Here is a 15,283-nt window from a genome sequence, read left to right as displayed (position 1 = left end):
TCCTGCCCAAAGTTCAGTCCTCAGTGTGGAGATGAAAATAATTTTCTATTTGTAATTTTATTTGCATTTGCATTACAGTTGAGAACATGTTTATTATTGTCTTCAAATGATCATTTTAGACTACTGTGCCTACATCTTTCTCATTAATAGCTTAATTATTTTTTTGTTTCCTTGAAATAGATTGAATCTTTGGCAATTATCAAAAGATAAGAGATAAGTTATGGTGAATATGTGGGTATTTAAACTGGTGTAACCATTATGGAAAAGAGGGCCCTCAAAAAGTTAAAAATAGATCAATACTATTCAGCAGCTTCACTCTTGGGCTTACACCCAGAAGAAATGAAGTCAGTGTGGTAAAGACCAATCTATCCTTCCATGTTTGTTGAAGAATTATTCATAATAGCCAAGACATGAAATCGACTCAGATCCTTTGCCTGATGAATAAAGAGAATGACACACATAGAAAGACAGCTGAATGAGCACAATGGAATACTACTCTTTTTGAAGAAGGAAATACTGTAGTTTGTGGCAATATGAATAAGTTTCAAGGCATTATACTGATTGAAAAAAACATACTCAGGAAAAACAAATAGCACACAATTTCATTTCTCTGTGAAATCTAAAACAGCCGAACTTGTTGAGGAGAACAGTAACAGCCGAACTTGTTGAGGAGAACAGGGGTTACTATATGTTAGGGTGGGGAGATGTCCATCAAAGATCACAATACTTAACTGTACTTTTGCAAAATGAATAAATTCAGAAAATCTTCTGTACAACATGTGGATTATAATTAATAATGATGTATTATCTAGCTGAATATTGCTAAGAGAATAAATTCTAGATGGTCTCACAATCAAAAAATTGTATGTTAGTAAATACTTTAACTAACTTGACAATAGCCATGCTGCAAGCAATGCCTTTATCAAAGTCCTATAGCAACACTATAGATACATAATTTTAATCAGTAAAAAATTAATCAAGTTTTGGAAAAGAATAAACATACCTTCTAAATGGAAGGACACAAAGGTCAGGATGATCAGAGACTGAGGTTCAACATCTATGAAGTAGGTGCAGTTCATGTTATTGTCATATGGTTTTGGGAAGTTTGGAGAGATGATGTCACCTCTGGAGCCATTGAACCTACGTCCACATCCTACACAAGAATAAAAATCCATCATCAGGAGATTCATTATCATCAATAGCAACTACTTCATAAAGAGAAAGATATAAGTTTGCCATCTCATGAAGTCTCTACAGAAATTTCTTGAGATACTCTTAATGGAGGAAGAGCACCAAGGGAATGACTCTTTGATTTATAAGTCAATATGTGTGCAAAACAAGAACTTACTAGAATATCATGAGGAATTTTAGATGCTAAGTAAGTACATATTTTGCCACACAATACACTTCAGGTCTCGCAATATTTTTAAGACGATAAATGACCAAAGATTAAATATGGTTCATATAAAGAAACAAACCATATAAGAATGAGTTGCAGGCCTGGGGAAATGAATCTGTCTGTACACTGTTTGCCTTGAAAGCATGAGGACCTGAGCTCAGTATTAGAATCCAGGTGAAAAGAAAGCCAGACTTCTTGGTGTACCCTTGGGACTCCAGCTGTGGGGAGAGAGAGTGAGGAAGACCCTGAGGCTTGGCTGAGCAGCCAGTCCAGCCTATGAAGTGAGTTGCACGCCAGTACAAGATTCTCCATCAAAAAAAGAAAACAAAAAAGAAGGGCAGTGCCTGAGGAATACCCAGGGTTGTTCTCTGGCTCCCATATGCACTCACTTATACACAGATACACCTGCACACACGTGCACAAGCACATACATGCACATGCACACATATACAGTGTGATTTAGCTCACAGTATTACTTTATATTTTATTTGAAAAGTATTATATTAATCACCTAAAGAGCTGATAAAGGGTTTTCTAAATGTCCTTATTAGAAAACTATTACTTCCTTACTTTTAAATCTAATCATAATAATAATGATAATTGCTTTTTAAAGCTTGTTTAATATACTAGTCATGATATTTATCAGACTGTTGCAGCAAATACAGAAAGCAGGGGCAATAGTACACAGCTGGACTCCCCGCTGTTCTGGAAGCAGAGGCAGTAGTGTTAGCCCAAGGAAAGCCTGTGCTGCACTGGAGCTTCATTCAGGACTGCCTTAGGCTACTTAGATAGACACTGTGTTGGAGGAAAGGGCTGGGAACGTAGTTCTAAAGTAGCGCTTTTCTGGTGTATAAAACCCCCTAGGTTAAACCACACTGTTGCAGAAACTAATACCTGTGCGTTACTAAGGCAGCATTTGTTTTCATATACTTCTAGCTAATGTATGCCACCCTTTGACTGTAAATTATGACAGTGTATATATCCTTTTACACTGAATGACTCTCTCTCTCTCTCTCTCTCTCTCTCTCTCTCTCTCTCACAGACACACACACACACACACACACACACAGGTCATCTGAACATCCAGGCTAAATCAGAAGTTGGCCATCATTACTCCCTTATCCATCACCCTTCTTTTATTCACATCTGAGATAGCTGTTTACTGTGTTATTCCCTCCAATTCTTTCTCTAAAGTTTTTCCCTGAGCAATGCTTTGTAAATGTGGCCCCGTGATTTAATTCATCCAGACACACGGGCCACAGCATCTAGACTTGGAAACTGCTACAGTTTCCACTAACCTAATTTGTGTTCAGTTGTCAGAGTCGTGGAACCTTCTGGATCATACTCAGATGACTTGCGTTTGAATTCAGCTCCAATAGCACTCTATCTTTTCCCCCAAACTGGTTTCAAACTCCATTTTTTCCTGCCTTTGCCTTTTCTGGAACATAGGCACGTACAGCCGTGGCTGAATCTCACTGACTTTCGAAGGAGGGTGTTCTGGCAGAATTAGGTGGCTCATTCGTGGTCCTTCCTGGGATTACTATCAGGACAATCTTGATGGGGTTCTCACACTGTTCCCCAAGTCCATCTGAGGCACCTGCTCTTCCTCAACAGCTTAGATTCCAGTGCTACTTACGGCTTACGAAGGACGCAGAGAAGCCCTGGCCCGGCATATCCTCAGATTGGAAGACAGCAGTGAATATGTTTCCTGATGTGACAATGGGACTGGGAGCCACATCTCCACAGCTTGTGGCTAACAGGGTATCATTGGTCTCCAAAGTTCCTCCCCAGACCTGATGGGGTCAAAAACATGACTTAATGCTAACAGTTTTCACCTGCCAATATTTTAACAGGTTTAGGCTTGAATATAATTGTACTCAATTCTATAGGAAAAGAAAAACCATAAGACTAAGTAAGCCACATGCAAATCTGGAATATTTTCTTTTGAGAATGGTTTTAAAGCTGCCTTCTAAGTGTTCTGTTTCATCCTGGTTGCTCTAAGGAGGTTGTGTTTGGATTTTATAGAGCTGGACAGTGAGGACTTCTTCTGATTGGTCTACTTTAGGTAACCCTGCCTTCTACGTAGGCATTCAGGAAGGAAGTGACTAGAGAAAATGAGCCAAGGATGCTGTGCAGTCTAAATCTCTCTGTAGTAGCTGCAGGAAGACACTTACCTCTCTTAATTCCACTCTATCTGGTACCTGTGATTTGTGTTGCCACTTTTGATTTTTATCAGTCTTGCAAAATCTTTATCAATTTTCTTAATTTTTCTACTGTTTTCCTATTGTCAAGTTCATTAATTTCTATTTTTATCATTATTTTCTTGATTATTGGCTTTGACTTTATTTTAAAAATGTACATTCTTACACTGTAAGAATGGCCAAGATCAAAACCACTGATGACAACTTATGCTGGAGAGGATGTGGGTAAAGAAAACACTCCTGCATTGCTGATGGGAGTACAAATTGGTACAGCCCCCTTCGATATCAGTACGGCAATTTTTCAGAAAATTAGGAAACAACCTTCCTCAAGACCCAGCAATACCACTTTTGGGTATATACCCAAAGGATGCTCAATTGTAACACAAGAACATGTGCTCAACTATGTTCATAGCAGCATTGTTTGTCATAGCCAGAACCTGGAAACAACCTATATGCCCCTCGATGCCCCTCGACCAAAGAATGGATAAGGAAAATGTGGTACATTTACACAATGGAGTAGTACACAGCAGAAAAAATAATGACATCTTGAAATTTGCAGGCAAATGAATGGATCTAGAAAACATCACATTGAGTGAGGTAACCCAGACACAGAAAGACGATTATCACATGTACTCATTCATAGGTGGTTTTTAAACATAAAGCAAAGAAAACCAGCCTACAATTCACAATCCTAGAGAACCTAGACAACAATGAGGACCCTAAGAGAGACATACATGGATCTAATATACATGGGAAGTAGAAAAAGACAAGATCTCTTGAGTAAATTGGGATCATGGAGACCATGGGAGAGGGCTGAAGGGTAGGGGAGAGGAAGAGAGGGGAGCAGAGACAAATATATAGCTCAATAAGACCAATAAAAAAGTACATGAAGTCTGTAATATTATCAATTTACTTTTAAACATTTTTTGCCATAATCTATATACTTGATTGGTTTTATTTTCTTTGATTCACTTTTGTATGTTTTTAACCCATGTGTGTTTGACCCAGAGGTATTTGAAGGTGTTTGATGTCAGTGTATTTCCTCATACAGTGTACTTTGTCTTTGTTAAAATCCTCTCTGAATTTCGAGTCTTGGTCAATGACAGTTATAAAAATTTTACCTGCCAAGCCCTATGTCTGCCTCCCTCATATAACTTTTGCACAGTCTACATGTTCCAGTCTCTTAAGTGTGTTACTGTAAGGGATCCAGGCCCCAGCAACCAAGCCCATTCCCATACAGAGGAGCATTCATAGCCCAGGCACCTTGCAGGAGAGTCTCTTTTTCAGGAGCCTCGAGCTGGAGGCCTTCACGAACATCTTTGCAAGATTCCTCTTGAGGGGAAGGGATAATGCTCAAAATGTTTTCCTCCACTTTAACTCAGTCTTCTGTTTGGGGCTCACACAACTGTGGATCAGTCCTACCTCTGAGCTGACCACTTGACCCCTTCCACGTGCTTATCAAAAAGTATGATGGGAGGAGTCCACACTGCTGCCCTTTTCACCTCTTGATTATGCTGTTTCAGGAAGCAATTAAAGACTTGATTTCTGTGCTCACTCTGGCTGGTTGTTTTAGCTGAGTGCTCACTCTGATGTGTGCAAGGCCGACTCTTTTTCTACTATAGCTTTGTAGTTCTACTTTATACCGTCAGAGAAAATATTCTCCGCAGTTTAGCTCTTTCATTTGTTGAGGTTTTATTACTTTTCATCTCAGTATGTGGTCTATCCTGGTAAGTTACAAAGACATCAAAAATGTGGATGCTATTGCTAATGTATGGTTTCGTTTATATTTGTCAATTTTATTCTACTGCTTCCCAGTCTCAGAGCTCCCTTGCATGCTGGTGCATTGTTTAGCTGTTGCCCCATGAGCTACTAAGAGTCAAGTGCTGAAATCTTAACCCAACTGAAGAGCTATCTACATAGCTCTATCAAGTTTTGCTCTCATGTTTCTGGTTTTTATTGTTTCAAGAAAGAACATTCAATCTCATTTTGTCTTCCTGGTAGACTGTTTTATTCTCATAAGATATCTCTTTCCTACAGCAATATTTTCAAGCTATGGATTTCATTTTAGCAGGTGTTAATGTGGCCATTACTGCTTTTTTTTTTAAAAAAAATAATGTTTCCATGATCTATTATTTTATATCCTTCTCTTTCAACCTATTTGTATGGTTGTGTTTGAAGTGAGTTTGTCTCCTCTTACATCATGTTCCAATAATCTATTTTAATTGGTGTAACTAAGTTGCTTAAGACACACAAACACATTGTGCCTCTTTGACCCACTGTGTATTTTTTCTTGATGTCCTTAAACTCCCTGTGCAACCAAGAATGGACTTGACACTCTGATGCTTCTGCCTCCACCTTTTGAATGCTAGGGTTCTAAGTGTGTAAAACCATGCCAAGTCTCTGTACCCAAAGGTACAGAGAGTCCTTCATCTGGTTTGACTTCTGTGCATTTGTCCTCCAAATGGAAGGGTTAAGTAAGATTTTCCTATTAGTACTTTAGGGTCTTTGAGAGGAGGAACACCTCTAATTTTGAGAACAAAGAGGAACCTTTTGAATCTTTGACTCTCCTGTCCACCTTGCCTAGTGTCTCTATTACAAAGAAAAGAGTCCTTGACTAATGATAGCAAGGACCTTTCCATTCTTGGTAGTTTGCTGTCATTGGGTCCCTTTGCTTATTTCTTCCATTATGTAGAAGCATCCTTTGGCAGAAACAAGTGTTTCATAATATAGTTATCATAGTCTTGTCAATGGAAAGCCTAACACTCGATGAAACAGTGTTTCTTTGCTGACTCACTTTTGTCAATTACTAATTGATATCACTTTCTGCTGGCACTTGGGTTGTATGACACTTTCAGAGGGACTTCCACTCTATCCAGAGGAAGAATGATCCCAGTCAGTTTCCCTGATTAACTTTTTTCCATTGAATAATGTATAAGACTTCATGTTTACATACTTTGTGTTGACTCATCTGATGAGAAGAGAGTTCTCTTATTTCATGGAAAAAAAGCAATTAAGAGAAGCATATATTGATTCTTTTTTATTATGTGCATAGTTTGTAAGAATTAGATTTTTATTTAAATAAGACAAACATATCAATGTGAAATAAAACACTTTGAGAGATGATATGAAATAATAACTTTGATTTTAAAAAGGCATTTCCATTCTTAGTAGTTTTTATAAAAACTAGGTAGTTTATGCTATCATGTCATATTCCAATGCTTAATACAACCCCACTGAATTTGGAATCATTCTTTTCATTTTATAGTTAAGTAATTTGAAGCCAAAATATTAAATTAAGCCATAAAAATACATGTGGGTGGTAAGTACAAAAGAGATGAATATATTTCTGGCTAATGGAATTCAGGCTGATGTCTTTCCACTAAAAGGCATAGTTTCACAGTGACACAATATACAATATGTAATATAGCCCAGCTAAAGTGAACTTATAGCACAGTTAAGATCATGTCAATGGGAAGTGAAAATCATTGTCATGGGAGCAGAAAAGCTGCTTTCAAGGAAAGCTGCCTATCCAACTTCCTGCTACCATCAGTTTTATTGCTCAGGTATCTCGTGATTGTTTTCCTGTATGGACTCGATGTCTAGAAAAAAGGTTGTCATTGACTATTTCAACATCCTATCATTTTTAGGGCATATATTAAATTTTCCTTGTGATGAGACCTTATCCTGCTTATACTGTATTTTGTTTTAGGAAAGAAAGACAAAAATAGGAAGAAAGGGGGAGAGAAAAATCAAGGAGGGAGAGAAGAAAGGAAAGAAGGAATAAGGGAAAAAACAAAGAGGAAAGGATAAACCATCCACCAATGTTCATGACAATTTCAGGAGGTCAGAGAAAATTCTTCACTGTGCCAGATCAGAAGATGGGGGACTACAGGAAGCATGGACTTGGTGGTTCACATCTAATCTTCTAACAGTCGGGGTGTCTTGCTTTCACATCTAAACAGTTCAAGCAGTAAAACTGTACTCTTTTCACATCGAGAAATGACCGAGTCCTCTTTAGCCAAAATGCTTACATTCAGAAAACCAGTTAAACAAACAGTGCACCAACCTTCACAAAGCTGTTCGGACACTGGCTGTCGCTGCTGGGGATTCGGAAATTGCTGTCAAAGCTAATCTCCCAGTGTTTGCTTTCATGTGTGATGGCTGTCCAGGAACATCTGCTGTTCAGGGGGAATGGCTGAGGCCAATGAGGAGATTTGATCGTACCATTATCTGAATGGAATGTTCCACCACAACCTGGAAATTTTCCATTAAAAAAAAAAATCAATCTTCAAGATAAAGTATCAAATTTAGAAACCAGAGACAGCTAGAGAATATTTCTAAATGTGGGATTATAACTAATCTCTTCTTGTGTGTGACTCATCTTTGGGGCAGGGATGAAGCAGGAGCTACAGACATGAAGTTCATTAAAAGGAGGGCTGTCACTGTTTCAGTACACACACACAGCCCATTTGAGGTCACTTGATCTGAGTCTTGTAAGACTATAGCAGATAGATCCCCACTCTATCTCAAAACAAGTCATCTTTTCTATGTGGCTGTGTAGTAGGTAGATAGGTAGCCAGGCCACATTCACTCTGTGTTTTCTTACCACTAACAGATGTGCGATCGCTCATAATTTTAGTCTACTAGATTGAACTAGAGAAAAGGGCTTTTGAACAGGGAAAGTCCTCCCACTGAATAACCTGACTCATTCGTATTGAAACTGATTGATTGTTCTGAATAAATCATAGGAATATGAAGAAAACAAATCTAGAATTATTTTCATAAAACACACACCTAAGAGATAACAAAGAAAAGTAGGAATTCAGAACAGAATGAAGTTATATAAAGGGGAATGGCCTGAATCTTTTGCTTTTGAGCCAGTGCTTCATCTGTAATCCCCTGATGACTTCAGGAGCAACTAATGGTTTAATGAGGATCTCGAATCAGTCTATAGAGATCTTCATGTTTCAGTCTATAGAGATCTTCATGTTAACCAACTCTGCTACAAAGAACTGCCCTGTGAGAGTTAGGTAGGACATACTAAAATCCTGACTAACTATCTGTTACAAATATTCATATTTTCTGGGAATTTTCATAGGGTTTATATTTCATAGGTACAATGCTATTTTCAAAAATCAAATCTGTTATCTTTGATTAAATGTCCATAGCAGACTTCCCATCAAAAATTTCATCTGCTCACTGTTATCTTCACACCCCTTAAACACCAGTCTCTAGGAACTATATAGATATAGACAGATATAGATATAGATATCTCAAGACTCTTTATGGTGTAAGCTCTGTCTTACCTCTTTGAAAAGTCTGCCTGTTAGCTGAGAGTGAGACTATTTGTCTCTTGTTATCCCCTGAACAATATGTATATAGCAACTATATACATTGCATTTATATTATATTATGAATTAGACATAATCTAGAGATAATGTTTTCTGGAGGACACTCATGCGCTACACACAAGTACTGCACCATTTTGCATGAGAAAGTTTAGCACTTCTAGATTTGTTTGAGTGGAGTCCTGGAGCCCATCCCCCATCAGTACTAAGGAATGACTATGCTTTAAATTAGTTATGAAAAGTAAATGGTAAGCACAGAAAAGGTTTTTTGTTTATTTTACCTAATGTGCTTGTATTCCATGTAGCATAAAATCCACGACTTTGCCCTAGATGGTTTGTGTTAAAAGTCACCAGAAGCTTGTTGGAACCAGACTGTACCGGCCCTGGGAGTGACCACCCACAGTACCGTCCTATGATGGGGGATTCAGGGTAGCCACCATTCCTGACAGTAACAGAGTCCGCAGTGCAAGTTGGATCCATCTCTAGATGAAAGTCACTAAATGTGAGCTACAGAAGAGAAAAGACGTGATGAGCCACCCTGAGCTGTTGGAGTTCATCTCCCTCCAAGCAAACAAGGTTTTACAAATATTTTCATTTTGTCATAATTCACATTGCCTTGTATTTCTGATTCTTTGGTTATTTTTTCCTCTACACTCTGTTTTCCTTATTGAAAGTTCTCTTGTGAATTTAGAAAGAGTGTATTTTTTTTTTCATGAATTAGAGTCATTTGAGAGAACCCCAGAAACTTCTTAGGCTAGAATGACAGTTCATGTCAATACTGAATTCGCCTCTTTCCTGGAGGCTGAATAAGCTTCTACAAACACCTTCTCCTAATCTGAGAAATATAAGTCTTCATTAATTGTAGACTAGTGTAGATAGCAATAGCTACACTCCAAACAAAGAACTTTATAGAGAATTTATCTGATTATAAATCCAAAGCCTACCCTAACCACTTATTTATATATACACACACACACACATTTCCATGGTCCAGTAGCCCAGCTGTAAGAACTCACAGTGATGATGTGCCCTTCTGGGGCTTCCAATAGCCATGAACATTGGGTCCATCTACCATAGACGTTTGGATAGTTAGGACTTGAGATCACTCCACTATGACCTGTCTGTATTCCACCACAATCTGAAATGAAATTTGTAAACCTCTAAATAAGAGAGAAGAAAACACTCACATAGCCAAAACAATACTTAATGATAACCATCTTACTTTCTGGTAGAAATATAATCAGCAAATCAATAAATAAAAACCTGAACCAGAGTAAAGTTAGAGTGAAAGAATCTAAACAACTTAATTAAACCCCTACTAGTAGTCAACAAACAGAATTCCATAGTACAGACAACCTCAACTTAGCAGAAAATAGAGGGTTATCTTCATTGTAAATGAGAATAGTTAGCTGCAGTATATAGGTAACAATATAGGAACACCAGACCATAGATATATGGGTGACAATCACTTAGGTTTCAAAGAACAGATTATTGTAGCAGGTTAAAAAGATGCTACACGTCTATGACATCATATGATCTGTCATTCAACATGAACAACACTGCTTGTTTGTCTGACTCTTCTTTCAATGGGATGAAAAATAACCAAGGGATAAAAACGTTTGCACAAATAGATTATGTTTGAGTTTATTTCCTCCTTCAACCATGCAGTGGGTTGCTGTGGAATAATCTTTCTGCACACCGTGAAGATGTGTTTTTGTCAAGGCACCTTCTGATGACAATAATAAAGAGCTGAGCGGCCATTAGTTGGGAAGAAAGAGGCTAGGTGGAACTTCTGGGGACAGAGAACTCTGGGGAGAAGAAAGGGGGAGTTGCCAAGCAGATGTTGAGAAAGCAGGCTAGGCAGTGCAGAGTAAAGGTAACCAAGCCACATGAAAGAACATAGGTTAAAAGATACGGGTTAATTTACGTTAAGAGCTAATGGCACAAGCCTAAGCTAAAGTCAGGCTTTCATAATTAATAAGAGGTCTCCGTGTTGTTTTTTGTGAGCTGGCGGCCCAAAGAATAATCTGTCTTCATTTGGTTATAACACAACAAACAGTACATGAAACTATAGCAAAACATACATTTCTCAGTCAAACTCAACAGAAAGAAAAGTGGGATTCTAAAATCTGTCAACAAGTACACTCAAACACAGAGGCGCAATGCCAAACAGAAAGTGTGGCAGATCAAGAGGGCTCTAACGAAGACATGGTCTTAGGGTGGGGGTTAGGTTCTGGAGACAGGTGGAAAAGGAAGGAAGACTTCATATTTCACAAAAGGAAGCATTGTCACAAGTTTGAAAGGATTGCCATGCTAGTGAAAGGAAGCAGAAAAAAATCTCTGGTAACCAAGACAAGCAGTTTTATTGCCCACCTTGAACTGAAATTCTACACATAAATTCAAAATGCCACGCATGCAGGACTGACACAAATTACTATAAATATGCAGTAATCCGAATAAAACAAACTATGACCATGTAGGATTTATCCTAAAATGTAAGAATGATTTACAAAAGAAAATATGTCAATGTAAATTGGGGACCAATTACATATAAAACCAAACCATATAAGACAAAGCAAAAAGACTATAGTTTGAAGAAAACACAATTGTCTACACAGAGAAACTGAGAGAATCAAAGTATTAAAACCATAAGACCATAATAGGGTCTCTGAAATAAAGGTAGGTATATAAAAACCATAAAGTTCGGCCGGGCGGTGGTGGCGCACGCCTTTAATCCCAGCACTCGGGAGGCAGAGGCAGGTGAATCTCTGTGAGTTCGAGACCAGCCTGGTCTACAAGAGCTAGTTCCAGGACAGGCTCCAAAACCACAGAGAAACCCTGTCTCGAAAAACCAGAAAAAAAAAAAAAAAAAAAAAAAAACCATAAAGTTCTTTTCTTGGTATCCAGTAACAACTGATTAAAACTTAACCTGAAACATTTCACTGAAATTATCAATGAAACTATTATGAGCTAAGACATAAATTTATACAGCTTTATGGAGTATCTATCAGGCTTACCGGTAAAGTTGTATTGTATATGGAATCCAGTATATTCTACACGCTCGTTGGTGACAAAGTGAATCCACACCTGAGGGTAGGGGATAATCAAGGGTACCGCTGGTGCTGACAAGCTGCAAAACTTCTCTATCAGGGGCCCATCAGCATCACCTGATCAAAATAGTATGCCAGTGACATTACTCATAGGGTTTCAGACAAATATCTTTAACTAATAGGAATAAATAATAAAAACAACAAAAAGTACTCCTTGATACATTTCAAACTGGGTACAGTAGCAGACATTTCAAAGGAAACCCTCTACTGTCTTTATCAATACACACAAAAGAGTTCTCTGACACACCGGGTGTAGAGATGTCTGAACCATCGGTGCCAGTTTATTCCAATTTACGTCTTCAAATTCACTTTCACATATCTAAACAGAAATGCAATCAACTTCATACTCCTTTAGCTGTGTGCTGTGTGTGGGACAAAGGAAGATAACGCCAACTGTGATAACAAATACGCTCTTAGGATAAAGGTGATGATCGCCTAAACTTCTCAAGACTCTTTGCTGCATTTGGTCATTGAAAATGAGCAGAATATTCAGCACTCAGGCCAAGAACTGTCAGTGTTAGGCTGAACAAGTTTCATGAAGATTGCTTTTCACAGAAACCTGATTAACATTTAGAGAGGACCTGGGAAGTGCGCATTTATCTGCTCCCTGTTTATTCTGCCAGATGAACATCACTGACCTTATAAATCAATGGAATAGAGTATTTCTACTGTCTGTAAATCAGGGGGAATGAAGAGAAGATTGGATTTCACTGACAGAAATTGATTATATAGCTGTTCTGCTTTATTCTGCGAATGGCCTGGCAACAGGTAGAGGTAGTGAGTGTTTATCAGCGTTTCTTGGAAAGCATTCCCAAATGATGACTCCCATGTTTAAACCCATGTGCCTCACTCAGAGAGCTGGGATGATTCTCTTGGATGATCTGTCACCCAAGATTATACCAAAGCCCTTCACAAAATCTGTTTTCTGTGCTCTCAAAAGAGGCCATCAGTGACTGGGCAGGTCTTCTCAGTTTTGGCCGTGGTGTACCATTGCCGTTACATATCTCACCACTACATTATTTTATATAAAACTGGAAAGAAATTATCTTTAAAAGTATAGATATGGAACACATCCTTTAACCCATTTGATTTCTTACATTTTACTTTACATGTGTCAAATTGCTTCTCAGTCTGACAACAGCACTACACTATTATAACCACTACATATTATTTTGTAATGACATTTTCTGCATAGACACAGCTGCTTCTTACTTGCTGTTTAATATCATTTGTGTGGGTACATTAAGATTGTTACTCTTCTCTTTAACTTTCCCTGTTTCTCTACCACCCAAAGGTTTAAGACAGACCTTTGCAGAACAGCTTCCTCCCCTAAAATAAAAGGTGTTAAAATAACACAATGACAATAATAATACAATATATATAACATATACATTATATTCAATATTATAATAATTAATAATATAATATAAGGTAGCTACCACTTTCAGCTTTCTTTTCTTTAACACTGGGGATTAAGAAGAACACAACCTACATCTGACAGTATAGAACACCCGTAACATTATTTTCCTCCTCTGTCTACTTCTTTTCTTACTGGGAAGCAAGTGTCAGTGTGACGGTAGAGGCACCCTCATTAGATCATCTACACCTGAAACCTAAAATTGTCAAGAGAAGTATGGTTCATCAGTTATGCTTTGAGCCTTTCCTATCAGGAAACGAATGAATGATAAAAGCTTCCATGTGCTGCCCCCCCCCCCAAAAAAAAAGAATCTAACAACCTCCTTGTGGAACCCCACAGTTCAGGAAACTCTGCCAGCGTCTGAGCAGAGAAAGCGTGGTTCCCAGCCCCAGTGGAGCACACTGACAGGCCAGAGCCTGATCGGGACCCGTGTGGGTGAGCCTCCCACACAGGAGACCTGAGACAGACACTCTCCTTGCTAAGGTCCCACTGCCTTCACAGTTCTTGGGTCCCATTTCCCATCTGGGAAAACAGAATTTCAGCTTTGCACCAACAAGGGACTTTTGTAACTCGTGTGCTAAGATAGTAGCTGTTGTTGTTGTTTCCAGGAACAGGAAGAACATACAGATAGATGAGAAAATACATTCTTTGAACTCACCCACTCGAAACTCGAGTACATCAAATGCACAGTCCTGGTGACTCTCAAGGGAAAGTCTTACAAAATGGATGGTAAGGGACGAATTTTCCCGATTTGGATTGCTGAGAGTCCATTCACAGTCTAGGTTGCTTGCATAGTCACGGATTCCGTTATAGCCAGGAGAAGTAAAGTTTCCACCAGAGCTACTCGGAAGAGGTCCACCACACACTAAGGCAAATAAGGCACACAAAGAGTAATAAGATCCACGCTGCAACTGACAATTCCAACAATCAAGACCCAGTGAGTGGAATAACAAAGACAGTATCACTTTGCTTTTCTAGATGTGATCAGGCTTGTAGGCAAAGAGCATGCCAACCGTAGGAGGGATGCCTATGGGTCCATGAAGGAAGGATGCACGATGCATAGTTTTTATATTTCCCTTCTGGAATAGAGAAGATGGCTGTGGTTTGGCTGTGTATCAATATCTCCAAGTTTATACATATTATTCATTCACTATTTAATTTAGAGAAATACACAAACTACTGCTAGGTCCTAGTGTCTTTTGATGAACAATTTTCTATTTGATCCAGTAATTTATTTGCATCAAATAGATAATATAACACCAGAGTGCCAACAAACCCTCTCTGTTTTGATGGTAAGGAATGATTCTTAAACCAATAAAATAAAAACAATTTTTTTAAAGATGTATTTACTTCCATTCTTCCTAAAATACAAAACCCTTGGATAATGGCAGCAGATATAAAAGGAAGAGCGTATTTATAATCCAGGCCATATGTTGCTTAATTTTGGGATAATCTATATTAAATGCGACCCAGGCTATTATTTTCACTGAACATACATGTATAAGTAGGTGAACAGAAAACAGTAATATGTATTCAGTTGTCTATGGAATTAATTACTCTGTAGTAACTGTTACCTAGGAAGTAGGTGTTTTCTTGAATATAAAATAATAAATCAGACACTGTCAGTTCAGAGTCAGTCCTAGCAGTGGTATTACATGGAATCATTCTAGGAAGTAATTCAATAAAATTTTGTTGTAAAAAAAATCAAAATGCAAGTTTTTTTTCCCCCTGAAACTACAATGGTTGCTTCCCCCACCCCTAAACAGGTTTTCTGTTTGCTCATATCTGTTACTCCTGTACTAAAGAAT

General features: G+C 38.2%; 1 protein-coding gene across 2 annotated transcripts in view; it reads right to left on the bottom strand.

Annotated features, from left to right (window-relative positions):
* Positions 1–15,283, bottom strand: part of Cubn (cubilin) — a 206,569-nt gene that overhangs the window by 40,032 nt on the left and 151,254 nt on the right. For both annotated transcript variants that reach the window (XM_057787625.1, XM_057787624.1), the window contains exons 50-56: positions 14,134–14,340; positions 11,966–12,115; positions 9,965–10,086; positions 9,230–9,455; positions 7,667–7,854; positions 3,036–3,192; positions 1,004–1,153 (exon numbers count right to left, since the gene is read on the bottom strand). In XM_057787625.1, coding sequence (XP_057643608.1) covers positions 1,004–1,153; positions 3,036–3,192; positions 7,667–7,854; positions 9,230–9,455; positions 9,965–10,086; positions 11,966–12,115; positions 14,134–14,340 — 1,200 coding nt within the window. The remainder of the gene's footprint in view (positions 1–1,003; positions 1,154–3,035; positions 3,193–7,666; positions 7,855–9,229; positions 9,456–9,964; positions 10,087–11,965; positions 12,116–14,133; positions 14,341–15,283) is intronic.

This window comes from Chionomys nivalis, chromosome 13 (genome assembly GCF_950005125.1).
Source record: "Chionomys nivalis chromosome 13, mChiNiv1.1, whole genome shotgun sequence".
Lineage (NCBI taxonomy): Eukaryota > Metazoa > Chordata > Mammalia > Rodentia > Cricetidae > Chionomys > Chionomys nivalis.
This window is presented reverse-complemented; position numbering and strand designations above follow the sequence as displayed.